Genomic DNA, 27324 nt, shown 5'->3' with positions numbered 1-27324 from the left:
GTGCTTCATTACAGCAGTAGTTGGCTTGTCCTCCCAATACATTTTATGAAATTCTGTACTATGACTTTCTCTTTACCTTCGTAAGATACACAGATTTCTCATTTATTAATTAAAAAAAAAAAACTGATCTATAACAATCATCTAAAGCTCAATTACCTTTAATTATGATTATTATTTATGTAAAGAAAATTAGCCTTTAGTGAGTCAGCACAAAACAGTTTGAACCTAGGACTACATATCAAAACCAATGTGGCTTTTAGACAAATACCCTGCACAGTTCGTGGTTCACCAGCACACTGTGTATTACAAGGGTAATCAACAAGTTATCAAAGTGCTAATCTACGTCACAACCAATACCGCACAATAGTGGGGATCATTTCAAGCCCTATCGAAAGCAAAATTTATCAAAAAATAAACGGTGCTCATTAAATTTCCATACAAGGTAATACTATTTGGATGGTCCAAGTTCATCACATAGGGAAAAATTTATTTGAAAATTTACTTCTTTTTATTTGGTGCCAAATTTTTGCCCTTAGTTATAATTATTGGATAAGAAGACATTAAAACAAAAGCATATACAATATAACCCAATTTTTACACAAAATGGACTTTTGGTTTTTATCTAAATCACTATTGATATGAGCTAAACAAAAAAGTTGTGGTCAAAGGAGAAAGTAATCACAGGTTAGAATCTGTGATTGCAGAAACAGTGAATCTCCATCTCTGAAAACGTGAAAATTACTTCCAAGATGCTCAATTGCTCAAAGTTTAGGAACTCCTTAAAATGGTCCCTTCCCTTTTCTGTAGAGAGCTATTCTTTCTATACTAGTAATATTATTGGCAAGCACATTAAGGAACCCAAAAATTAAACACTGAAGCAAGTGTTACCTGGGGGTGTCTGCCATGGGATCTGAACCCTCAACCACTTTTCCTGTGAAGACTCCTTAACCTCCATTTTTTGCTTCTCCTGTGGAGGCTCCTTCACACCTATTTTCTGCTTCTCTTCTGAAGGCTCCTTAAAAACAATTTTCAGCTTCTCCTCTGGAGGCATTTCAACATCCTTTTTCTGCTCAGGATCAAGAGGGGCTTCTGGCCTACTAGAAATTTTTGGTTCAGGGGTTACTGACTTTTTGAATTCCTCAATATGTGGCCGAACTAGAACTTTTGATATTGGTGGAAAATTGGTGGCTTGAGTTGTAGATTTCTCCAGACCTTCCGCCTTTACTTCATTAATTCCATTAGACAAAAAACTAGTTTTCCCATATTTATTCTGCCGCTTATACATAGCTTTCAACTTTGCTTTTTGAATATCATCTGCAGACATAGGACGGGCTTGACCCACAGGAGCTAATCTTGAGGCCTGCAGACTTCTACCAGCCGATTTTTGACCTGGCTGTTCCACAAACTGAGTTTTTCGGCGTTCTCTGTTATCTGTTACTGGTTAAGGCAACTAAGTTCATCCATACATATTTATACGCAAAAATAAATAAACAAAAAATTAAGAATAGTGCTTAAATCATTCAACACACTTTCCAATTGATTGCTAACTAATGCCCTATGGCTACACCTACAGTACCTTATTCAAGAAAATTTGCATTTTAACTTAATCACAGGAAACGTAATCGAAGTTTGTTAGAAATCCATATTAGATCTTCCAAAACAAGCAGATTGTAACTCAAAATTGTGGAAAATACATTTACTGATCTTTTCACATTTCCATTAAAAGCCAACCAACAAATACTGCTGAACATATATACCCACATCAAGGCAAAGAGTTCCTAAAATTGATATTCATAATAGAGTTAATTTCCAGATAGTAGAATTTCTTTTCAGCCGTCCATCCATATAAATGTTAAAAGTTCTAAAAGGATACATGATGAAGATACACCAAGGATGTTCTTCCTTCCAGAGTCATCAGAAGATGCTGTCAATAACTTAACTGATTGTGGTGATTCTGACTTCCTGCACAAGAAATCTAAGCTTAGTACCTCCACAGCCACCAAACAGTGCTAACAAGCCAAAGAATATGAGATCATATATTGATTCCAGACCTGAAACTCTCCGAACTTTCGCACAAGGTAGCAAGACTGTTCTCCTGTACACCCAAAGGGAGTGAGGAAAGAAAACTAATTACTAAGCACATGTACCTACACAGCTTTCAGCAGATTTTCATTTGGATTTTAGGTAGCACTTACAGAAGCATTACTACTTGAGAGCCATGATTCATCAGCCATAATTTCGCCAATACTGCACATATTTAGAGTGCAATGATAAGGAACTACTTGAAAAAAATCTTGCAGGTACAAGCAGGAAAATTGAAAACTTGCCTCTGTTTAAGAATTAACTCGTTCTGTGAGTCAGTAGAGTGTTTTGCGCCATGTTTCTTCAAAGCTTGGCTTCTTGAAAACATCTTGCTCCATTTTGATAACAAAACGTTTGCCCTGTTCGATAAGTCTGATCTTCAAATCAGATAAATGAGATTCAAACATATCCCAAAGGGTGCAAAAGATTACCAGCAAATATTTTCAATGCAGAATGCAATTACGTCGTAATCAGAAAAACTTAATGAGAAAATAGAAAGAAAACAAAGTTTATAACAAATTATGATAAGACATTTTTTCAACAAAAACACACTATACATAACTACAGAGGCCTCCAATACAGAAGCACACCTGACGCCCTGTAGTACCGCAGTCTTTTAACGCTTTGCAGTATGGCTGACATTTGTTCTGGGAGAGCTTTTTGTAATGGCAAGTGACAGAGAACCTGCATGCCAGTCAAAAAATGTAATTACTAGCTAAGTTAGTAGCAATGACAAACTAAACAGGCAAACAGAATTCATACATTAAGGATGACAATAAGAACACTTGTTTGTTCCTCATCAGCTGCTTGACTCAGCCATGTCGCTAAGATCATCACACCACCTTTGGTCAAAAACCTACAATCACAATGACTAGACGAGGTAAGCATAGCAAACAATAATTATACTCATCCAAGTTCATATAGCAATTTGCAAGTACCAATATAGAATTGAAGAATTTTCTATCCGCAAGATCTGTTCCATCAGCTTCACTTGCCCAGAAAATGTTTCTTCCTTCCGCATCAAACTGAAAAAATTCTCAACAAAATGTTTATCTAAGTCATCTAAGCCAAGCTGACATTCATCCCGCCCGGAACAAGATGGTGCTTCATCAACTTTGAGAGGGCCAATGGAGTTTAAGGGAATAGGATTAACAGGTATCACACTGGTAGGGCAAGCTGAACTTGAGGGGACAGGATCAGTAGGAATTACATAATCAGAGCTAATAGGAATTACAAAATCAGAGCTGACAGGAACCATAACATTATGTGAGTCTTTACGTGCATCAGATTTAATTGCCTTCTCCTTTGACAACCGAACTAGTTTCCTCACTCTAGTACGTTGGCTAGCAAAAAAATCCTTAACCTACAAAGGTTAGAACAGAAAGGTATTAACAATTACTACCATATATTTCATTTACAAAGACGATGGTCAGTGGAAAGTGGAAACTATACCAAAATGAGAAACAGAATTGAAAAAAAGCCATTGGTAAAACATATATCCATATTTAATTTAAAAAACAAACAGGCTTCAGATAAGGACAGAATTTTATTTTGAGCAGTTGAGAGGAAGGGGGAGAACTCAAGAAAAATTAATGAAAAGTGTCACAAGAGAATAAAAGGGACCTGTGTAACTGTAACGCCAAATTGAGCACTGATCTCCCGGGATTCCTTCTTACTTATTGCATCTTTCAGAGCAAAAACCTCTTGCATGTATTTCACAGCCTTAGGGTTTAGCAAATCTCTAGGTCTCTTTCCTGTGATATACATCTCAGTGAAATGACAACCAAGAAAAGTAAATAGCAAAAGTAGAACACTTGCAATCAGATGGAGATTATATATATATAAAACATATGTCACTCGAGAGACGTGGCATACAAACAAAAAACTCACCAATTTTTATTGATAGGGCACCAGCTGCCTGCATGTGCCAAGAAAATACAAATTAGTTAACATGATAAATACTTTTTATTCAAAGAAAGGCAGTAAAATATATTAATTGAAAGCCCCCTACTAGTGTTATTGCATAAGATTTAACTAGTAATATACAGTACTAAGTTAAATGTTAAACTCAAATAATAGGTTACTTTGCCCAAGGAAAAAAAAGGCCTTATTTTAGGTTTTGTCAATTCCCCTGGGAAGTCTTGTGTGATTGTGTGCAAATTCTTTAAATTCTAGTGTCTGCTATGCTCAGTAGCATTAGCATGATATTTGCCTAATAACATAAGTTGAATCCAGTGAGCCATAATAAGGAAGCATTCAAAGAACTAAAACTCCTAAAACAAAAGTATCAGTTCAATAATTCAAACAAAAAAAAACCAAGAAAAAAAAAGTTAGCGAGTATTAACTACAGGATTAATGTTTTCTCTTCTTCATAAAGTAAATTGAATTAATTTTCGAAAACGCACCATCTCCTGCGCCAGAGGATTGGCTCCAGTGAGTCTGCATTGTGTGACGACGACGTTTTGGAGCTTCTCGATCTGGCTGTGGAACAGCTCGCTCTGCGAGTCCAGAAACTTCTGAAAAGATTCCGCCGAACTCCCAATCTCTATCTCCATCGAATTCTCCTTCAACGCCTCCATGGTCGAACTCAACACTCGATGTCCTATTTTGAAAAAGACCGCTCATTAGAGCACAAATGAAAGAGTCGACAGATCTGAAAAGCAAATTGAATTCCGATGTGAGATGTATGATTAGGGTTAGGGTTTTGTCTGTTTAGATGGAGAGGGCAGAGAGCTGATGAGATTTAGGGGGATACCAACGGTGCCCCCAGTATGCAGCAATTCGCGCGTGTAATGTTCTGGACTCGGTTCTTGGATCGATTCGACGCCGTTTCCACAGTTTCGTTGGATCCCAAGCCCCTAGCTCGCGTGGCTCCGTCTCTATTATTTTCATTGATAAACATTATAATATTTCCAATTATATTACACTTATCTAAAAGAAAATTAAATACTTACACGGAGAAATTGTAATTTTAATCTAGAAAAATTAAGAGAAAATATACACTGTTCACTCATTTTTTTAACTTTTTTAAAAATATATAATTCTTTTTTTTTTGCTAGAATCCACCTAAAATTACATTTTGTTTCACTTTTTCATTTCTATTTGGAATCCGTTAAGAAAACTAACGAAAACTTAAAAAAATTATCATTTTACCCCCAAAATAAAAATTATAATTTCACCCTAAAAAATACAAAAAATAATCAAATTTAATGATGAATATCATTATTGGTATGTTAACGAAGTACAAAAAAATCTTAACTACTAGAGATTATAACTCAATGAATAATAAAACTTTATTTATCTTAAATTCAATTGATAATTTGTAAGATTGGACTATTTTTAATACTACTGTTATAATTTAGTATTTTAATTATAGACATATTAAAAAAAACCCTACATTTGATGGTTGTGGAATTAATTTCTTTATTAACTGATGGGGAAAATAATTAGATTTAATCTGATTATTTTTTGTAATTTTTAAGGTTAAATTATAATTTTCGTTTTGGGGGTAAAATGGTCATTTTTTAAAGTTTCTGTTAGTTTTCTTGACGGATTCCAAACGGAAGTGGAAAAGTGAAACAAAATGTTAGTTTAGATGGATTCTAACAAAAAAAAGAAGGAATTGTGTATTTTTAAAAAAATTAGAAAAAATGGGTGGGCGGTAAATATTTTCTCAAAAATTAATATTGAGGGATTATTCCGCTTGGGTGGGCATCCAGTACTAGCATTGTTTTCTTTATGTTCGGGTTGAAGCATTATATGATTCTATTCTATAATTAATTGATTCCTCTCACAAGTAAAACTTAAATCTCTTTCCTCACCCTCATAACATTATATATTTTTCTTCACTATCAGTAATAATGAATTCTGATATGATTATTTTATTTTATCAACAATATATTTATGTTTGTGTTATCATGCTATGAATGATTGCTATTTGTATCTGTCCATTACTAACGTATTGATTTTGAGACTAACACTGAACTAGTATAAATATAAATTATGTTCGTGTGGAGATCAGTTTTTGTATTCGAAACAAGCCTTGCTTACTTATGACCTATTAATTGTTAGTTTTCATGTTTTTAAGTGTTGTTTGTTCATTAATGATTGAGATTCTCATTTATTATTAAATTTGTCATTTAATAAGTAACTAACAGGATTCAAATGTTGGGCATTATACATTATTGTTAATATAATTAACAATTATTGTCTTTTTTTTTCTTTATTTTATTGTTAATATTTGTTGTCCACTCCACTTTGAAAGTTCACAATCCGTTTATCGTTGAGTTTTGGGAAGAATTGATGTAGTCAAAGACTCATATTATGATAAAGAAACCCCCTATTCTTTTAAAAGAAAAAAAAATTTCCGGCTTCGCTTCTTTCTTTAATCAAAATATGTGTAGTTTTTGTTTTCTCAATGAAACTTATTGGAACCATCCGTATCTAATTCATCTTTTAGAATTATATCACCTCTTGGATCTGATGAAATATGATGAATTCATAAAGTATTTTGTAAATATGATTTTTTTTTTGGGATATCACAATGTGAATGTTTTGATTAAAAAGAGTGCTATCAAATTTCATGAGGCATCACAACCTATTAGATCTTACCAAATTTCAGACTCCCTTCTATTATTGTCATCATCTTGATTTAATACAAGTTCTTCAAACCGGCTTCAAAGTTTTTTTTTAACTGTTAATTAAAAAATTAATCAATATTACTTTATTCTTGAAATAAAATCAATATTAGATCTCTGAGAATGTCCTTAGAATAGATCAAAGATTTTAGACTTTCGGCTCCCTAGAATAGATCAAACTTAAAAGATTTCTGTATATGTTTATGGCCAATTTAGTTTTTCGCTATATATGGGTATAGTGTTACTAATTGCCAGCATGGACGTCGGCTGCAATCTACTTAGACAACAAAATGCTGAATTATTTACCAAATTTAAGTCATTACTTTATAAATTTATAGATATATTTTTTTTTTGAACCACGAGATGGTTCTGAGTGGATCCCAACTGTGAGAGACATCTTTAAACCCGTACCACAATCTAGATTAATGTCTGCTCGTACCGGGTCGGCCCGTAAAGAATAAAATACTGGCTAAAGCGGTGATTTCATATGAGAGCGAGACTTGAACTCTTGACTATTTTTTAAGGAGTGAAAATAGCGAACCAACTTTGATTTTTATAGATATATTTCAGTCCAACCCTTTATCTGCATGGACGCAAAACTAGTTTCTAGACATGACTTGCATGGTGTCATATGTTCAATAATTTCTGGGCTTACTTTCATAGCAAATTTTCAACGTACAAGTTGCATAATTACAAGTAACAATTATTTTGACGGCTCGTTACTTGTCAGTCACTAGTCAGGTCGCTCCACGTGGCTGGGCATCTCAAAATCAGCCGTGAGATTGCATCTAACGGACTAACGGTAGCTTGGGAAAAAGCTAAAGAAGGGAGTTTGTTAAAGACCTTAGGCAACGCAGGCATGTAATATTTATTTTGAATTGTCAAATATACTATTACTAGAATTACATTGAGACTCAAATTATTCATTTAAAGCTAATAAAAATTTGTGTTAAAAAAAATAAAGTTATTTAAAATTCTTAATAAATAATATGCGGGAATACGTACAAGTTCAACGCCGACGACAATAATAATGGATATATAGTGTATATATATAGAAAAGAAAGAAGAAAAAAAAAAAAAAAAGGAAAACTGGAGGTCTGAAACAAACGGAGGGCTCTAAAAACCTTCCTAAAAGCATGATATTGGATTCCGTGCCAACAAATCCCAATCCTTTTTAGTAAATTTAATCATCCTTTAAAACCGAAGTCTTTAATCATCCTTTTAAAAGCGAAGTCTTCTCCCCAAAATCCCCTCTCATTGATAAATTTTTAATAATTTTACCGAAGCGATCTCTCTATTCTTCTTCTGTTAGGGTTCCCTCCTCGATTCTCGTCTCGCTCTCCCTCATCCGTTGCTATACGGTGCGTTTTGCCCCTTCCCCTTCGCTCTACGATTCTCTTTCTTTTCTTTTCTTTTCTTTTCTTTTCGTCAGCATTTCTTTATTTATTCAATTGTTTTTAATCGTTCTTTTGTGTCTTCTTCGTCGCCAATCGATGTCGTGTGATTCTTTTTTTATTCCTTTTACTTCAACAATATTAAATATTAATAACAATCGTAGTTGATTTTTAGGTTTTTTTTTTGTGTGTTTATTTAAAACCTGTACGGCCTCTAATCGTATTGGCTTGTTCCAAATTCTCGGTTCAGTCTTATCATAACTGCGCGTATTATTAGGTTTTTGTATCGAGAAGGAAAATTAATAATACTAGTTCTTTTGTGTTTTAAGAAATTGCTGGCGAAGAAATAAATAATGAGCGGAATTAGTTATGATGCTTGTTAGTTTTGTGCATTGTTTACTTATTTATGGGGTTTTTTTTTTCTTTGTGTTTAATTGCAGGTAATTATTGTTTAGCAATGGATCGCAAGACAATCGACTTGGATCAAGGATGGGACTATATGCAGAAGGGGATCACAAAACTGAAGAGGATTTTGGAAGGATTGCCGGAGTCCCCTTTTAGTTCTGAGGAGTACATGATGCTTTACACGTAATGATTTTATTTTATTTTTTCTTATTCAGTTCAATGATCTTAATGTTTGGATTTTGGAGGCATTGTGGGTTTATTTTATTTTTTTTATATATGACAGAACAATCTATAATATGTGCACTCAAAAGCCTCCTCATGACTATTCTCAACAGCTTTATGACAAGTACAAGCAAGCCTTCGAAGAATATATTTCTTCTATGGTGAGATGATTGCCATTTTTTTCTGGTTTTAATTTTATTATGACATGTAGTTATGAATTGTTTTTCAGTTGTAATTCATCATGGCATGTAGTCATTTTTTCTACTGGTCTGAAATAACGTTTTTTTATGATATAACTTAGTGCTCGTAGGTGTGTTCATTGCATGTTGCTATTGTGCATTATGAAAGAGAGTTATATGAACCTGTCAAATTTACTTATGCTTTGAAGATACCAATGAATTCTTTATTGAGTTGATATTTCCATTGACTTTGAAATAGGTTGATTGCTTTTGGTCTTTATAACAACAGTTTACTTGTAAATAATTTAATTCTGTTATGATAATGAACTATAAATTTTATTACTACTTAATTATATCATTCTTCAAATTTATTTATCAATACCTTGTAAAAGTGAAGACTTGTATTTGATTTGTCTACCTAGTGTTCCTTCTTTTTGATCTTTACTCATGTGATGTCTCCTTTTCCTTTTTGTTTCCTTCATTAGGTATTGCCATCTTTGAGTGAAAAGCATGATGAGTATATGCTGAGGGAGCTAGTGAAAAGATGGGCTAATCATAAAGTTATGGTTAGATGGCTGTCACGCTTTTTCCACTATCTTGATCGCTACTTCATTGCTCGAAGGTCACTTCCTGCACTAAATGAAGTTGGGCTTACTTGCTTCCGCGAACAGGTTTGTCATTAGTCCTTTTAATGACATCATACATTCTATAGTAGTGCAAGCTTTTTATATGCCTTCCTCTCCTGTTCTTTTTTTGTTTTTTTTTTTAACAGTTCCAACGTCCTTAATTTCTCTAATTCCAGGTTTACGATGCTTTAAAAAATAAAGCCAAAGATGCTATTATTGCTCTTGTAAGTTCATTCTTCATGATCCACTCTGCCTTTTTATCTCTTTTTTTGAATGAAAGGATTGAACCCCTATTTGAATTGGTTAGATAAAGAAACTGGTCTTTCACCCTGTTACTTGATGTGGTTTAACCCAATGTTTATTTCCTCTGCCAGATTGATAAAGAACGTGAGGGAGAACAGATTGACAGAGCATTATTGAAGAATGTATTGGATATCTTTGTTGAGATTGGAATGGGGCAGATGGATAGCTATGAAAAGGATTTTGAAGAACACATGCTTCAGGATACCGGTGCTTACTATTCTCGCAAAGCATCAAACTGGATTCTTGAAGATTCATGTCCAGAATACATGATAAAGGCAAGTCCTTCCGCCCACAAGTTTTACTAATTATGCAACTTTCACCAACCTGTTTGATTTTAAATTATAACATAACTTTGATTAACCTGTTTGATTTTGGAATGTTTTATAAAATTGCAGGCTGAGGAATGCTTGAAGAAAGAAAGAGATAGAGTGTCTCATTACCTGCATTCAAGCAGCGAGCCAAAATTAGTGGAGGTTAGTGTTGATATATAAACAAAATGCTTTAGTTTAGTTCACAGCACCATAGAATTAACAACTATTTATGGAGAAACTCTATGAAATTTGTTGAGAAGCTCTTGATTGGTATGAGCATGTACGACATATTTTCTTTGTGACATATAAAACTATATGCTCTCATATTTGTTGGAGGTTTTGGTTCTTCTTGTTATTTGTATCAGGTTGTCTAGAAAGAGAACTTCAGTAATGCAGGAAATTGTGATATCAAATCCCTTTTGAGTTCAATCACATTATCTTATTGTCTCTGTGGAAAGATAGTTTTACAATCCGCTATGCATCCTAATTGGAGCTCTTTACATCATGTAGAAAGTACAACATGAATTGTTGGTGGTGTATGCAACTGAGCTTCTTGAGAAGGAGCAGTCTGGATGCCGAGCATTGCTTAGAGAAGATAAGGTGGTTTTCAAATTTGCACTGTTTTGTGGCATTAATAGTGGGTTACCCTGCCATTATGGTATTAATATCATTTCACTTTGTTATGCCGGGCTAGGTGGAGGATCTTTCTAGGATGTATAGGCTTTATCATAAAATACCTAAAGGCTTGGAGCCAGTGGCTAATGTATTCAAACAGGTTGGTTGGTTTTTTGCACTTGTATTATATTTGATTTCTAAATGGCCTCTTTACCTGTTACTTTTTTCACATCACTAATCTTTCTGAGAACTTTAATATTTCAGCATATTACTGCCGAAGGTACTGTGTTGGTACAACAGGCTGAAGATGCTGCAACAAACCAGGTATTATGTCACAATCATTTTTTATTTGATATTACTATCTGTGCCGACAGATAACTGCTGTCCTGTTATATTAAGACATTATAAGCCACTCTCCTGCACGAGCTGGGAATCTTATGTATGTGCCCTTTGCATCATCTTCACACTTTAGTTGTTGGGATGCTGTTATTCCTTTTGATTGATGCTGTGGTTTGACAATAGGATGAGAATCATTCTGTAGGTGCACTAATGCCAATATGCATGTAAGTGAATTTGCTGATAATGTATTCCCACCCAGTCTAATTACTTATTTGCTGTAAAGTTAAATTGTTATTTCTTTTAGTAGTATGAAATGTGCTTTTATTTTTATGCTTCATTTTTTTGCTACGTGCTGACAGTTGTATGCTGATGCAGGGTGGAAGTTCAGGTGCTGTGCAGGAACAGGTAAATCTTGCCACCTCTTTGTTATGGAACCTCTTGAAGTTATTCGAAATATCAAAAATTGACTTTGTTGTGTGGTCTCAGGTCCTTATCAGAAAAATAATTGAGCTGCATGACAAGTATATGGAATACGTGACTAATTGTTTCATAAACCACACGTTGTTCCACAAGGTTTGTGGTGTATGGTATTCTAATGGTTTGTAGATCTCTTCAAATCTGTTGTCTGTAATGTCCTTCTTTATCGGTTGTTCAACAGGCTCTGAAAGAGGCTTTTGAGATATTTTGCAATAAAGCTGTTGGTGGCAGTTCGAGTTCAGAACTGCTGGCAACTTTTTGTGATAATATCCTAAAGAAGGGTGGAAATGAGAAACTGAGTGATGAAGCCATTGAAGAAACTCTGGAGAAGGTAGTTTATTAATATGCTGTAGTACTAAATTCTTTTTCACTACAAATGACATTGATTTTATTAAACAGAGTGCTTGTTTTGCAGGTTGTTAAGCTGCTTGCATATATCAGTGATAAAGATCTTTTTGCCGAATTCTACAGGTACAATCTTACGTTCCAGATAATGATTTCATATATGTTCACTTATGTTATATGATAATTCAAAATTAATAACTTTTCTATATATCCAATTGCATTTGTACGTTTACGAATTGGTGTTTTTCTGTTTCTGACTGCCCATCGCAGGAAGAAGCTTGCTCGTCGGCTGCTTTTTGATCGTAGTGCTAATGATGATCATGAAAGGAGTATTCTCACAAAGCTGAAGCAGCAGTGTGGTGGACAGTTTACATCGAAGATGGAGGGAATGGTAAGTTGGTCTTGAGTTTTTGGGTAAAGCTTTTGAATCTGTTCTTGTATTAGTATTTGGATTTCACATGGAATCTTTCTTTCAGGTTACAGATTTGACTTTGGCAAGAGAAAATCAGACCAGCTTTGAGGAATATCTCAGCAATAACCAGAATGCACACCCTGGAATAGATTTATCAGTTACTGTTCTCACTACTGGATTTTGGCCAAGTTATAAATCCTCCGATCTGAACCTTCCTTCTGAGATGGTAAGTCTTTCTTTCATTCATGTTGGTTAGTAGGAAAACGCAGTGAGCAGTGATTCTCTTTTTATACTTAATTTTCCAAAATTGTTGTTCCAGGTTAAATGTGTAGAAGTTTTTAAGGGATTTTATGAAACCAAAACAAAACACAGAAAACTTACATGGATTTACTCATTGGGTCAATGCAACATAAATGGCAAGTTTGAGCAAAAAAATATTGAGCTGATTGTATCAACATATCAGGTAATGCCTTAAACGGTGCTCAGATTTAATCATAGTCAGGATAAAAATGTGAATATTTTAAATTTTTGTTGTCCGGATTATACAGGCTGCAACTCTACTGCTTTTTAATACTTCGGATAGATTGAGCTATTCAGAGATCATGACTCAGCTGAACTTGACTCATGATGACCTGGTTAGATTGCTCCATTCCCTGTCATGTGCCAAGTATAAGATCCTTCTCAAGGAGCCAAATACGAAAACCATCTCACAAAGTGACCACTTTGAGTTCAACTCTAAGTTTACAGACAGAATGAGGAGGATAAAGGTCCGAGATTGATTCAATCCTTTGATAGTTTGCCTAATCTCTTTTTTTCCTTGGTGGCCTTTTAGCACTCTTGAGTTGATGTACTTCTTTTTCATAGATTCTAAACAAATGAAACTGTCCAATCATGTGCAGATTCCTCTCCCACCGGTTGATGAAAGGAAGAAAATTGTTGAAGATGTAGACAAAGACAGACGATATGCTATTGATGCTGCATTAGTGCGCATAATGAAGTCTCGGAAAGTTTTGGGTCATCAGCAGTTGGTGTCCGAGTGTGTTGAGCAGTTGAGTCGCATGTTCAAGGTATTCACATGTTTCTTTGTCTTTATATTTGATTGATACAAGAAAGGAAGGGAAAGGGAAGTCTCGTGGTCATCTTTTATTTCATTTCTGTACAAACGGTATTCCAGTTGGTCAAAACATCTGTACTAGAACATTCTTGTGGAGAGTAGTTTTGGTTGGAGGTTCAACTCAAACTCAGTTATCAGACGATTATTCTGTTTCTGTTTTTTTCCTCTTGGTGTCTCTTTACTAATATGATATGACTTGGAACCTGCAGCCTGATATTAAAGCAATCAAGAAGAGGATGGAAGATCTTATCACAAGAGATTATCTGGAGAGGGACAAGGAAAACCCTAACATGTTTAGGTACTTGGCCTAATTTGATGATGAAAAGGCAGGCGGAGTGAGAGCCGAGATGCATGCGCTGAAAAAGGCATAGAGAGAGCTGGGAAGTAAAATTTTTGATTTGATGATGGTGGTGGCTGCATGGAAATTGAAGTTGAAAACATAAAAGATGCTGTAAATGCTGTCTGTGTAGTTGTGGTGGTGGCTTCTTTTGACACTAGGAAAGATGGTACCTACCAGTGACTGGAGAATTTTTGTGGACTTTCCCTCAGTTTTGTGTAATACATCATACCATTCGTTCTTGGAGCTGGAGGAACCCCAAAAAAGGGGAAAAAGGAAAAGAAAATTAACAGGAAAAGCGTTATTGATTTTTCTATTATGTGCCATTGGCCGTCGTGATTCATAGTGTCGAGTGACTCGGGGATGGTTGCAGACAAAAGCTTTTCATCAATTAAATCTGGAGCCCAATACTTTTTTCTTTAAATTAAAAGAGATTTTCATTCATCCTAAAAGAACGCACTAAACTTTCTTTTGTTTCTACTGGAAGCTTGGGCTGGGGAACGGCCTAATGATGCAGTTAGTGTTGAAATTGAGGCAAACATAAACACTTTCTATTCTTTCAATCAAACAACGCAATGCACCTAACGAGGGCTATGGGTCGCGGTATCATTGGTGGGACTGTTGCACCCGCGACACAGTCCCATCAACCGAAATTAACAAGCATTTGACGAAAATCCATGCACTTACTCTTTATAATCTCATTCAATCTTAATTCGAAGCCGAAATTCCGGCAACCAAAAGTCCATCTTGCGGCGCATCGTTGGTTTTCTGTATCGTTCTCTCTATTTTTATTCAAGAAGAACGAGGAATAATTTAAGCTTAGCAACTATATATCGAAAATACAATTACGTCCCGTAACGAGCATGTATTAAAAGCACAATTTATAGCGTAGTCCTATCAGAGAATTCTAGTGAATGTCCTGAATTTGAGTTGAGTTTCAAAACACCTTCTAAATAAATATTCAATAACATAATAATAATAGAGGAGAAAAGAAGGGGCGGGGGGGAACAAAAACGTGTATTGTATAGTCTGGATACTCCTCTATCTCTGAGTAAATGCTCCCTAAGTAGCATTAGTGGATTAAAAAATTAGCCTTCAGGACATTAAAAATAAAGACACTCATTAGCACAAGTGAAATAAGAGAGCAGAATTAGAAGAATGCTATGTTTGTTCTACATTCATTCTGTACAAATTTGACAACTGGGTCAGAACTATACCAGCTTCGAGCATCCAGCTTCAATTCATCAGCTGAAAAGGCAAAACTCTAAAAACCAATGGGATACAAAGTTTATTGTGAAAACTTGAATCAATGTCACTAATGGTTACTGTACATTTACCAAACTAGGTGAGCGTGAATGAGATCAAAATTTCATTGTCAGTGACTTGTATAAAATTTGTATATAACTAATCTAAAAGAATACTACCAATTACAAAACTATCTATATAGTGTATATATATATATATATATGAATGCATATTTTCCATGAGGCCATTTCATTCATTGTCATTTCTGCAGCTAGTCGCAACTGTCTCCAGAGTCCAGGTGCTGAACCTGAAACCAAAGACCCTGTCAAGTTCAGAACTTGGCCAATCTCCCAAGATAAGAAAAGTGATCATATCATAGCCAGATTGTAATTAAATAAACTAGCATCCTTGTAACTGAAATCCACATGGGTATATCATTTGAGGTAAATTATCATTTCATAAAATAAAATAAAAGATAGATGAGGGAGAATCTTCACAATCTTGAGAGACTAAAAGATGAGGGAGAAGCAGCCATACCTGTTAGCATCTGCCTTTGCAGATGCTGTAGTAAATACTTGTTTCAAATAAAAATTTTTCCTTGTTCCAAGAGTAGACTTGATTCAACGATATATTTATGTACATAAATAGCCACTGCCACCCAAAACAAAAAATAAATAAATAAAACAAAAGCAATAAAAGTTAAGAGGCAACTACAGCATTTAATGCTGTATGAGTTTTTTTTTTTAAAAAAAATCACAACAATAAAGTCTACAAACCTTTAAGGAATTGAAGCTCGGGCAGTCTTTATTAATGGAAGCTACATACATGCATTTTATTTTCCACCTTATAGTTTTGCTAACTTCTTCCTACTTGTTTATCAACAGCAAACTACAAATTAATGAAGCCTGCCGAACAAGCAGACAAGAAATTATAATAGAAGTTATTTGGATAAGCAAAAGAGAGAGCGAGAGAAATGACAATATCCAACCTGAGACTGCCAACTCTTTAGCCCTGTTTACATTGTGCTCGAACCAAGATTGCAGTCTCTGCCGGAAAAGTCTGACCAAAATGCTCATATACATATTAGCCACCCATCCTCAAGGTATCTCCGAGTTAATAGTACCAAAAAAAATAAATAAATAAACAGGACACAAAAACTCAACCACTCGGGGGGGGGGGGGGGGCGCCGCGGGTGCCAAAGGGATGGCACACACTGTTTTCAGACTCCTACCACCCTGCATCCGGCTAATTGTTCTATATTTATACATATATTATTTCTTCAATCCAAGTCCCATTGAACTATGAATTAGGCTGCTGTTGGAGCTTGTAATCAGTTCTGCAGAACCATCACACAACCTGAATAGCAATCCTGAGACAGAACTTAACAAGGTTGGTCCTTGTCAGTTCAGAAAACAGCAGAAGCATCGGAAGAATTAATAAAAAATCCAAGCTAACGTTGTTGCACATATCTACAGAAAGAAGTCGGTGAGCTGGTGATAACGGGTTCGTCAAGCTAATTCGTACAGCAGCAGAGAAACCAGGGTGGCCTCTTTTCTTCTCCTTCGAGGCTCAATACCCATGGATACACCAACAAAAAAGAATTCTTCCATTCCATGGTTTGGACAACTTCTCCACAAAAATTAGGGCTCTTTTTTAACGGCTAATAGCCTCCATTGCCAGCCGTACCAAACGAAGTAAACCCTCCACATCTTGAAAGTTGAAATCAAGAGCCCTCTTGATGGAAGAGATACCCTCCTTGTGTTGGCCCTCTTCCAAGCTTACACTAGCAGCAGCAAAAGCACTCCTCGATTTTCTTGAAGCCTCCATAGCAAAATTTACATCCTGTGCCTGCAGGCCATCAAGTTTAATAATGTTAATGCTTGTCTACTCTAATATAAAGTTGTAGGATGAAGGATAAGGAAGGCTTGGCAATGGGCCAGCAACATAACCAGCTTCAATTAGAAGACTAAACTTGTGTGCTAATGGGGAAATGTTGGCAAGGAGAGAAGACTGCTTGTTATTTGCAGGATTCAATATGACCAAGTTTTCCAGTTCAAAAGAACTTAAATGAAATACCAATTCCACAATAATTTTTTTTCCACACTTTTTCCATGTTCTTCTGTGATGGATTTTCAGCAAACGAAGAATTGGAAATTTCCAAGGGATAACTATACTTACAAAATTGAGCAACCGAGAGAAGTTAGGACGGTTTCTAGCAGCGATGACATGATTCCCAGTGACTTGTGGAGAGCTAACACCTTTTGGTAAGGCAACCTTGTCCAATGTTGTTGGATGGTTTAGGTTATCAACATCTGACGCAGAAGAAGAAGGGGACTCACCTGATCACATTATAAAATCATCATGATGTCAAGAAAAAGGTCGTTACTACACTTCCTTTTTGTCTTGTTTAACATCAGACTAGCAAATGCTGAGTAACCAAAATACTTAGAAGGTAAACATTGAAACATAAATCCAAAACCGAAAAATAAAAGAAAAAAGGAAGGTAAAAACATCTTCAAATGGTTTTGAAATCCAAAATGACAAAAGCATCTTCCAATGGTTTTGACATCCAAGATGACAAAAGCATCTTCCAATTCTGCATCAACATCAACAGAGTTTAACATGGCGTTCTTGTCCGAAACATAGATTAGAAAAAGTACTGATGTCCTACTCTAGTTATTTACTATATGAACTAGTAGCTTCAATGTTATCAAGGTTCATTTGGGAACAATTTTACTAACAACAGGCCAAAAAGTAAATGTTAGCAAGGTTCATTGTTACAATGTGAAAATTCCACTTTACTATTTTATTTTTAATAACGAAGAAATCCCTTGACGTGCACCATGTTCAAATCTGGAGCTTACTGCTGGACCCCATAACATTTATTAGTTGGAAATCCCCTTGAAATGTAAGATCCCATTAGGTGGCCAAAAGCAGTTCTGAACTTCAAATCTCTTAGTCGGAAACCAATGGTCATTGTTTGCCCCACCTCTAAGGGTTAAACAATATCTCATTCAAACAAGGTAGAAGGTAAAAAACCTAAAATAGCCCAATGGCATCAGAAAGCATCCCAATACCCCAAGCTGAGAGAAAAGAATTCAGAGGGTATATCACAATAGGGCTAAGAGCTAAGAAATTCTATGGGCACCAACAGATGGAACCTTGGTCCTCCTTCCTTTATTCTTCTAAGAAAAAATTCTTCCTGTTGGTAAGCCACCAATTCAACAAAGCATTTTTAACAAATGAAGTAAACTAGTCAAAAGTCCCCCAAAACAAATCAATTACTTTGGTCTTTGACTTCCAGACTATGGCAAACCAGTGTACTATGCAGACCTTGATCAACATACAACATTAATTCTAGAATCTGCTACAAGTAAAGCTGTCAAGCAAGAGATTCAATAATCATTTCACTAGTTCTTTATTTTCTTTTCTTCATTTCATAACTGCAAATGTTGCATCTTTAACTCATTTATGGCTGCATTTCATTTTAAATTGCAAATTCCAAATATGCAAACAAAACCCAAAAACACAAGGCCACAACAATCATTTCACAGTTCTATATTTACTCTTGTTCAATTCATAAGTGTACATGTTGCATCTTTAACTCATTTATGACTTCATTTCATTTTAACTTGCAAATTCCAAATTAATGGCCACAAAAAATCCTTTTTTAGTATATTGTGGTAACAAGGAGAAGACAAAGAATTGGATTACTTACTAATCATCATATCTAGGACCACATCCCTCCAAAGCATGCATAGTTCAAAAGTACAAAGTCTACTGCACACTTGAAGTCCATTTATTCATATAAAATCCATTTTTATGATGATCACCATTATACTTTACCATGACAGTCCTATTTCAACATTGTTGAATGCATTTCACAGTTGATACTTTCCAAAACAGTGTCAAGGAGAGCAAACAAACTACCACACAAACAAACTATCACATTCCAGGGAAAATAAGGATTTTCAAATTGGGGCATCAAGTGTGACCAGACTTATAGCTCCTATGAAAATCTAAAGGTGCGGATGTTTGCAGTTGCCTAATGATGAATACAGAACCAAAGGAATAACAGGCACATAGCATCCAGTATTATCTTCATTTTCATGCAGGGATGACTAGAAGCAGAATTTTTATCCTGTACAGGCACTGACATGATTAAACTATGAGTTCATTTAAATTACCAGGAGGAGCCATGTGCAAAGATGTCTGCAGCTCGTGTCGATCTCTGCTTGCACTAGAATGTGAGGAATAAATTACTCTCATATATGCCACCTCCATGCATTTGTAGGCTAGTGCAGCTGCAGCCATGTCTTTGGATCTCTCATACTCATGGGCACAAAACCTAAAAATAATATTAAAATTAGAAGTTTCTCAAAAAGCATAAATTGAATTTTGATAAAATCAAGATCGTCCCACAGTTTATTTGACCAGAAAGAACAAAATCTGTTTAGCAACAAATTAACTATCTATGCCTCAAATTCATGTGTGGAAAAATGTAAGATTTTCATTTTTGTTTTTAATAAGAAACACAAAAAAATGTATTATAGACGAAGAATCATTACAGTGAAGTGGACCAATTGTCTTAATGTTTGAGGAAACATAATTAATAATATAATGTCAAGGACAAGAAACAACACTGAGCAAATAGCAATCCATGAAAGGTGAAAAATGCATCTCATTGCTTGTTAACCTCAAGCATCATTCAATAAATAATCACACAGTTCCTCCAAAGCTTCCCTTGACTTGCACACATTTAAAGCAGCAGGATTCATATCTCTGCCGCATGCAGTGGCAATTATTTAAAAAAAAAGAAAGTTAAACTTAATTCAAACAAAGTAACTTCAATTACCTTCCCCCACAACACAGAAAAAAAAATAAAGAATCAAAAAGCATGCCAGAAATCAGGAGGCTACTTGATTTGGAGATCCAGGTAAACTTTTGACTTACTCGCATAGTTTTGCAGTGCTACTATATATAGTCATTGACTGTAACAAATCTCCATGCTTGGCACTCTCGCTGCTGCTAGATTCTAAAAGAGAAGCTCCATGAAGAAACTTGAGGGCCGCTTGGAAGTAAAGCCCTGTGCTTTCACTATTAGACCCTGAGTTCTGCAAAAGATAAGTCGTCTTGCTCAGTGCTAAGAAGAAACAATACTACCAGGTACCAAATTGAAATAAAACAAGTTAAAACCTTTAGACGATCAGCCAGATGCTTCAAATCTTTAGCTTCTTTCAACGCATTGTTAGCTGCTTGACTTGAGGAATCCTTTCTTGCTGGACTTGGGGCATCAGGATCCCTGGCCCTGTGCCCATTCTGTGTAGGGAGTCTTGAACCAATATGCTGGGATCCATTGTGATGATCAGCCTTCCTGATTTGTTTTGGCACCTTTGGTACCTCATCCACTTGAGAACCATCAGCTGCCAAAATATCTGATCCAATTCCTTTGTGTGACCCATGAGCTGGTCGAGGACAGCGAACCAGTGTCTCGTTCTGTGCTCCTCCAGAAGGTGGTAAAGACGACAACTTCCCTCTACTGGAGACAAGTTCCCCTTGATCTGTTTTGTCAGAGATGAAACCCTTTGAAGATCTTTCACCGTTGCAGTCTTGCAGAAGATTCTGCTTCGGGGTGGACATTGCATCCCGACCACAGATAGCATCTGGACCACCATGCCCCCCTACGCTTGGTTGATTCTCTCTTTTAGAATCCTCACTGCACAAGTTACCACCAGAGTCTTTCTTATCAACATACCTATTCTCGTTTTCTTCAGGCTTCACACCAAACTTCTCCTGGAACCTGTTTCTACCATCCCTGGGTTTTACTTCATCAGAAGGCACATGATCTTGCAATTCATAGACAGAATCTGATTTAGAACTCCGGCTTTTATCCTTGGACCGTGAAGAAGACCCCTTTGAAGACTTCCGTGGACGAGAACCAATTGCATGATGTCTGCTGTCATTTCTTCTTTCTTCATCACGACTTTGTTCAACAGTTGGTGATTTCCTAGAATGTTGAGTGTCTTGGAATAAAAAATCAGCATTACCATTTGTAAGATGACGATTTGCTATATCAGGAGATGGCACAATTGCTTTAGCTTTATCACCAGATAAATGACTAAAATCCTTATCCTGCATAGTCAGCATGGATGACTCAAGAGACCTGTGCTGAGCTACAGTGGATTTGTCCTTATTTGCTGTCCCAGATCTATCACTCCCACCCTCATCTTCATCAAATGGGCATTTTCTAGGACTAACAATACCAAAAAATTCAGTATCATGAGACTCATTTTTTCCATCGACATTCCTCGTTCCAGATGTTCTCATAGGAGATGAAGAAACTGATTCAACCGGCGAGCCTTTTGCTTCATGGAAGCTGCCTTTATTTTTATGGGAACCAGAAACCTTAGATGAGCTTGAAGCAGCTGCCACAGAAGGCTGTACAGGCCCTGAATACCTTTTATTATCCAGACCATCCAGGCTTCGTTGAGAAAATGAGCTCCCTACATCTGGACCTAAATGCCGGTTCTTTGTGTGACTGCCTTTTTTGTCTGATTTACCACTTCCTCTACTTACACTAGACTCCTTTCCCTCAGACTTGGATACTCTGGCTTTCTTTTCCTTCCTGAGGTCATTATCACTGAACTCCTCCACAAAATTTCTGCTGCCCCGAATATCATTGCCTGTGCTTGGGAGGGACCCCAAATAAATTTGATTATCAAGACCCTCCATTTTCCTCTTTTTTGCAGTAGCATCATTCACAGATACCTTGACTTTATCTTTCTGTTTTTTAGCAGAAACATGTGGCCTGTCCTTTGTATCAGACTTTGAGTCCTTAGAAGAATAGTCATTATGCCTAGACTGTTCCTTCCCTGATGAGCTAATTGGCAAGCCGTTACTCAAGCTAGGACCCCCCTTCCCTCGGGCCCCTCCAACTTCAGGCATCCAATCTTCACCAGTGCCATTCAAATCTTCAGCCTTGATTTTCTTGGAGGCTCTAAAACTTTCTCGATCAGGGTCCCTCTTGCTTTTCATCTTTAAACTCTTGGTATCACCTAAGCACATGATTCATAAAAGGATACCATTATGTTTTAAAAGATAACGGATACTTACAAGTTACACAACAAATATCTGTTTATCTGATCAAAAGCAATACCTCCATCAGAATTGTGATCTAGTATTTTATGCTTCTCTTTCTGCTTATATTTGTGTTTCTCCGCAGATAAATCACTAGACTTGCTTAGCCGCCGAGCATCTAGTTCACTTGCCAATGGTGAATGGTACATATCATTTAAGCTTTCACTTCTCACTGATGCCTGGATGTTTTTTTTCATAGAATTTGGCAATGGGGCAGCACCATCCTTATAGGCACTGGATATTTCTTTAAGACCAGGTTTTTTCTTTCCACCATGAGACAGGGGATGTGAACTGAAATTTGGGTAGTTTTGGTCAGGGTGCTGAACATCAGCCAAGTTTACGCTTGATAAAACACCACCAGGATTGATTTGTAGATTATTCTGACTCTCTGGACCAGGGACTTGGTACTGAGCTATCAGAGCTTTTGTTGTTTCCTCTTCACTAACACTACATCGGTTCATTCCAGGCCTAGACATATGTAGAGATAGAACAGTCAGGCTTTAGCAAGAGAAACAGAGGCATTGGTATTGATTTATCACTGTTAGCCATCAACCACAACATAAAATATAAATTCTAATTTTTTGAGAGATCCATAATTAATCATGATTTTAGCAACAAAATTATCTATCAATTTATCAGGAGTTCCTGAACCTGCATATTATGAATATTGCAAATATAATTTACACAAACAGAACTTACAGCCAAGTAAGCATGCTGCACAACCACTTCTCAGGTAGATTGTCAGGATTTGTACCAAGTGGAAGAAGCCGCCATTTCTGACACTTATCGCAGCATACCCAATTTTCTTCTATCAGCACTGGAGCTGTGGTTGCTTGACCTGCATCAGAAACAGGGCCAGGTCCACGAGGAGGCGCACCACTCTGCACCAATTTCGGGTACGTTTCTAGAGTTGAAAACTTGTCGGCTCTCTTACCACTTGATCTCTCCTTTGACGCACTATTCAAGGTAGATGCACTTTTATCAACAACTTCACATTCGTTTGGCCTATCTTCAGAATGTAGATCCAACAAAACCATTTTTTTCTCTTCTTGTTCAGATTCGACGTCCCCAAAAAATTCTCTATACCGATCTTCAACCTTCTCAATATCCTTCAGTGATCTGTTTTCAGTTTCCCTCCTATTCATGTAATTCTCTGCATGAGCACTCTTTTTATTCTTTGTCACTGAAGAACAACTAACTTTTGAGCTTTCTTTTGGGAGGTCTGCAGCCACACTACCATGACTTTGGCTTCCCTTTGATTTCTTTTTGACACCAGAAGACTGATGCTCCTTCCCGGTAGGTAACTTGCCATCTAACTCATGGGATGTCACTCTCTGGTTTGCCTTTTGCTTGGGAGGATCGATGAGATCAGTGTCTAGAGCTTTCCTTGCCATCAAAACATTTGATTCGGCTTTGACCGAGTCAAAAGTTTTCTCTCTTTTGGAATAACCATCCTTGCTTGGGTAGACTGCAACATCATCTGCAGAACTTGTCTTTTTATCCTCCCAAATCTTTCCAGTCAAACCAGCCTTCGATTTCTCATCCCAACCAGTCTCTTCAGTGTGCAAAGGCCTCAATGATTCCTCTTTCACTAGCGAGGAAACTGTGTCCCTCATTGCACTCTTACAGGCTTCCCTGGATGTATCAGATGCCCTACTTGTACTTTTTGTCGTGTCAACAACATTAGAATATGAATTAGATAGAAGTGGAAGCTTTAAGGTTTCAGTAACAATCTCCTCACAAGCCAATGTGTCAATGTCCACTTCCTTCATTGGTGTAACAAACAAACCACTGCGAGCATCCTTGTTAATGCCATTCCTAAATTCAGTAGAAAAATTGTTTTTCTCCACTGACCTTTGCTTATTTTCACCTACTGTTTTCTCATCACCCTTTCTACAATCAGATCCATTCAGCAAACCGCGAGCAGTTTCTGAGTCAGCTTTGGGGAAAGGCACGAACCTACTATTTTTTAGAACCTTTTCCTTTTCAGTCAAGTGAATTAGGTAATCAGGAAGAGGAGATAACAATGGACCTTCACGCATTGGAAAGGAAGTCATGACCTGTACCAGCACAGCAATAAAACAATCATATTTGATATCTTTAGGCACGTTCCGAAAAAGGAAATCAAACATTGAGAAAAGAACAGAAAATTAGTTCACCCGAATAATATTGGTGGGAGATTCAAAGGGAGCATCTTGAGGTTCATGATCTAGCCCTTCACTTTCTGAAGGGCTATCATCCAATGACGACGATGGTGAGACATCAAGGCCAAGGCCACTATAGATTTCAGCATTTTTTTGTGTCGACAAGTTGTCAGAACCAACTTTGATCCGAACCTTCAGAGTCTTCTGGTCGGCTAAATTTCTCTTGTTTACAGATTCTTGTCTAGCAGCATATTCCTCGGCATGTGAGGATGTGATAGATATTTCTTCTTTGACAGAATCGTTAATAGATGGCGCCTTCAATGTAGGCAGTGACGTGGAACTAGAAGCAGGTCCAGGTCTCAATGATGGAGGTGCAGCCGATGAAACTGCAGAACTGCGATGGCCATTCTGTGTAAAGACATAATTTAAGTGTTAAAATACGCAAGAAATTTTCAAATAAACTAAGATCCAGTCAAAGGTGAGATTAATAACAATTGAGAATATATTAACTCTACCTCCCATTGCAAATTATTTGGAGATTTAGGAGGAGCATTATGGTTCTGAACTTTTGGCGGAGACCTTGGATGTGACCAAACAGGAGACCGTTGATAAGGTGGTAAAAATGAACCATATCCACCAAATTTAGCCCCTGTAGGCATGGAAAAATCCCCAATTCCAAAACATCAGTTTAACAGCCAACAAAATTTAGTGAGGCTCTTTTAGTTTGCAAGAAACGATAATTCCATCCTGTCTTGGCTTACCCAAATTCTCTGCTGAAACTCCACCTTCAAAATCTTTCTGAAAGTGTCCCAAAACATGTTGAAGTTTCTCGCCCTTTAAGAATATTTAACAGTTATACGTGATAAACGAAAAGTGCAGAACATAGTTAGAGAGACATAAAGTGATGGTAGACTAGTAGAGGGAAAAATGAAAATCAGTAAATTAGAGAACAACGAAATATAAGACTTTCAGATGCATTTAAGTTACAAAACCGTAATTATAGCCACTGTTGTTCCCATGAAGCAGTACAGCGTCATGATCGGGAACAAGTATTCACAACTCACAACTCTCCGATTTTAAATTCAAAAAGTTACTATTATTACACTAAAAAAAATTGAATAAGCAAACTTCAAGTTGCACTAATTACATGAGACAGCACAGTTCCCACAACGCAATTTGCAATTGATGGATAGGAACTCTAAAGTCATTAAGACACTCCCCACAAAAGCTTAATCCTAGAACCACGACTAATGGCTTTACAAGCTCAACCCTATCATTCATTTATTGGATTTACAAGCGCAACTGCATCATTCATTACTATCACGTATCATGCAAAATTTTGCATTAATTTAACATTCCTAAAAAACAGTTTCAAGCTTCCCTAATCTGCTGACTAAAAAATGTTCCACCCTACACATTACCTACCAAACTAAAATCTGAAAGCAATGCTTATACTCCCATAGCCAACAACAGCAAAAATGAAATTAAACACAATACCTCCTAACCTCAAACTTTGTTCTCTTAATTTAGGAAATTAAACACATTCAAAAACACTACAATATCATTCAATTGTACCAGTCACTAAAATTAAAATTGCAAAGAATTGAAATAAAGACTTGGATCTGAATATGCACCACAACAAAGTCAACCCAAAAACAATTAACACTTTCTAAACCAAAAATTCATGAGCAAAATAGCAACGGACAATATCTGAAATAATAAAAAAAAAGAGAAATATCTTACAATATAAGAGAGAGCGATATCAGGGTCGATGCTTGCATCACAATCATCGTTGTTATTATCGTTGTTATTGTAAGAGCAAGCCTCTCCTTCTTCAAGCTCGGTCTCTTCCATCTCTCTCCCTCCACCACCAAACCCTAACCCTAACCCTAGTCCCTTATTAGCATCTCTATTACCTACACTAATCATCTAAAAATAAAAAAAAAACACACCACCCACCGAATCAAGCCCCAAATCCCACCGATACATCTTCCCCAACACGAAACTCGACGCGACCCATTTCTCAACTGCCAAAACCCACCAATGATTCGCCCTTATTCGATCGATATCAAATCCGATCACAAATCTCAAATAATTTACCGCTAATATGAAACTGAATATGGTTTTAATTCTTAAAATCAAGCTAATTTTCCACCAAAGTTTTGGTGAAAATCGATTAAGATTTTTGAATTCGAGGTTTTGCGAATTGTTGTTGTGCGATCTCTTTAGTTGGAATCAATTAGCAGAGAGAGAGAGAGAGAGAAAGGGAGTCTCTTCTCTGGTTTTGGTGTATACAGCAGCCGCGTTTTTTTTTTTTTTAATAATCTTATTTTATTTCTTATAATTTAATTTTCTCTTCGTAACTTTGATTTGTTTCTCTTTCAAGGAAACATTATATTAATTTACTTTTTTACGATTTCATTTTTCTTTAAAAGGAAACGGACTGATCTAAACAGAGACGGCGAGAAAAAAATTAAAGACAGCAATTTACTTGAGTTGAGATAACTTTATGAATTTACATTCTAACCCCCTATTTTTTTAGTTTTACGACGAAACCCTTGTCTGAAAGATAAGCTAATTGTTTGTCGCTACCACGTGCAATTCTAACGCGTGTACATCACGCTTTTCGTTATGGGTAACGTAGTATGACCTTTAATCACGAAAATCACATCCTTTTTCAGTCATGTATTGTTTTTTAAAAAGACTCACAAAAATCAAATTAATTTTTTAAACTTTAACTATTTTATAATTAAAATCTGAGTGATAAAGTAAATAAAAATTACTTAAAAATTATTCGGTGAATCACTATATGTATTGAAATAGCACATAATTTTTTAAACTTTAACTATTTTATAATTAAAATTTGAGTGATAAAGTAAATAAAAATTACTTTAAAATTATTCGGTGAATCACTATATGTATTGAAATAGCACATAATTTAGTATAAAAGACAAAAAAAAATCTTATTTAGGAGTAAATTTATTATATTTTGTAGTTTTT

General features: G+C 36.1%; 3 protein-coding genes across 4 annotated transcripts in view; 1 reads left to right on the top strand and 2 right to left on the bottom strand.

The window, feature by feature from the left end:
• The window catches only part of LOC18047901 (homeobox protein LUMINIDEPENDENS), a 7766-nt gene extending 2828 nt beyond the window's left edge, over positions 1 to 4938 (bottom strand). Inside the window, exons 1-11 of the mRNA XM_006444198.2 lie at positions 4488 to 4938; positions 3973 to 4000; positions 3706 to 3836; positions 3021 to 3445; positions 2845 to 2938; positions 2673 to 2766; positions 2328 to 2454; positions 2196 to 2247; positions 2052 to 2095; positions 1874 to 1962; positions 889 to 1431 (exon numbers count right to left, since the gene is read on the bottom strand). Of these exons, the coding sequence (XP_006444261.2) occupies positions 889 to 1431; positions 1874 to 1962; positions 2052 to 2095; positions 2196 to 2247; positions 2328 to 2454; positions 2673 to 2766; positions 2845 to 2938; positions 3021 to 3445; positions 3706 to 3836; positions 3973 to 4000; positions 4488 to 4661 (1801 nt within the window). The 5' untranslated portion in view covers positions 4662 to 4938. The remainder of the gene's footprint in view (positions 1 to 888; positions 1432 to 1873; positions 1963 to 2051; positions 2096 to 2195; positions 2248 to 2327; positions 2455 to 2672; positions 2767 to 2844; positions 2939 to 3020; positions 3446 to 3705; positions 3837 to 3972; positions 4001 to 4487) is intronic.
• A 2847-nt stretch (positions 4939 to 7785) lies between these two features.
• On the top strand, positions 7786 to 14112 carry LOC18049048 (cullin-1). Its single transcript, XM_006444197.2, has 20 exons — positions 7786 to 8080; positions 8554 to 8701; positions 8802 to 8901; positions 9405 to 9590; positions 9722 to 9769; positions 9920 to 10123; positions 10244 to 10321; positions 10670 to 10759; positions 10854 to 10934; positions 11039 to 11098; positions 11489 to 11518; positions 11600 to 11686; positions 11772 to 11921; positions 12006 to 12061; positions 12206 to 12326; positions 12412 to 12573; positions 12667 to 12810; positions 12896 to 13114; positions 13247 to 13414; positions 13671 to 14112. The coding sequence occupies exons 2-20, from the start codon at positions 8571 to 8573 to the stop codon at positions 13770 to 13772; spliced, it is 2217 nt and encodes a 738-aa protein (XP_006444260.1). The 5' UTR covers positions 7786 to 8080; positions 8554 to 8570; the 3' UTR covers positions 13773 to 14112.
• Positions 14113 to 15154: 1042 nt separating this feature from the next.
• LOC18049047 lies at positions 15155 to 26701 on the bottom strand. Of its 2 annotated transcripts, none has more exons than XM_024187004.1 (14): positions 26068 to 26701; positions 25086 to 25158; positions 24840 to 24973; positions 24340 to 24732; positions 22880 to 24240; positions 22200 to 22648; positions 20240 to 22098; positions 19997 to 20157; positions 19231 to 19391; positions 17222 to 17382; positions 16032 to 16891; positions 15820 to 15948; positions 15581 to 15694; positions 15155 to 15350 (listed from the first exon to the last, which is right to left on the bottom strand). In XM_024187004.1, exons 1-11 carry the CDS (start codon positions 26251 to 26253, stop codon positions 16697 to 16699), a joined length of 5133 nt encoding a protein of 1710 aa, XP_024042772.1. In that variant the 5' UTR covers positions 26254 to 26701; the 3' UTR covers positions 15155 to 15350; positions 15581 to 15694; positions 15820 to 15948; positions 16032 to 16696. The 2 variants fall into 2 exon arrangements, with proteins under 2 accessions (XP_024042772.1, XP_024042773.1); XM_024187005.1 differs by having other exon boundaries at positions 15820 to 15909.
• Positions 26702 to 27324: the final 623 nt, after the last annotated feature.

This window comes from Citrus clementina, unplaced genomic scaffold, assembly GCF_000493195.1.
Source record: "Citrus clementina cultivar Clemenules unplaced genomic scaffold, Citrus_clementina_v1.0 scaffold_3, whole genome shotgun sequence".
NCBI classification, from domain to species: domain Eukaryota; kingdom Viridiplantae; phylum Streptophyta; class Magnoliopsida; order Sapindales; family Rutaceae; genus Citrus; species Citrus x clementina.
Note: the sequence above shows the minus strand (reverse complement) of the source record. Positions and strands in the feature narration are given on the sequence as shown.

Bases quoted from the DNA above. Each gene is read 5' to 3' on its own strand.
- LOC18049048 (XM_006444197.2), top strand. From the start codon at position 8,571: ATGGATCGCAAGACAATCGACTTGGATCAAGGATGGGACTATATGCAG. The intron at 10,760-10,853 runs GTGGTTTTCAAA...ATGCCGGGCTAG, and splicing joins CATTGCTTAGAGAAGATAAG to GTGGAGGATCTTTCTAGGAT. The intron at 12,811-12,895 runs GTAATGCCTTAA...CGGATTATACAG, and splicing joins TGATTGTATCAACATATCAG to GCTGCAACTCTACTGCTTTT.
- LOC18049047 (XM_024187004.1), bottom strand. From the start codon at position 26,253: ATGATTAGTGTAGGTAATAGAGATGCTAATAAGGGACTAGGGTTAGGG. The intron at 24,974-25,085 runs GTAAGCCAAGAC...CCATGCCTACAG, and splicing joins AGTTTCAGCAGAGAATTTGG to GGGCTAAATTTGGTGGATAT. The intron at 24,733-24,839 runs GTAGAGTTAATA...GTCTTTACACAG, and splicing joins CAAATAATTTGCAATGGGAG to AATGGCCATCGCAGTTCTGC.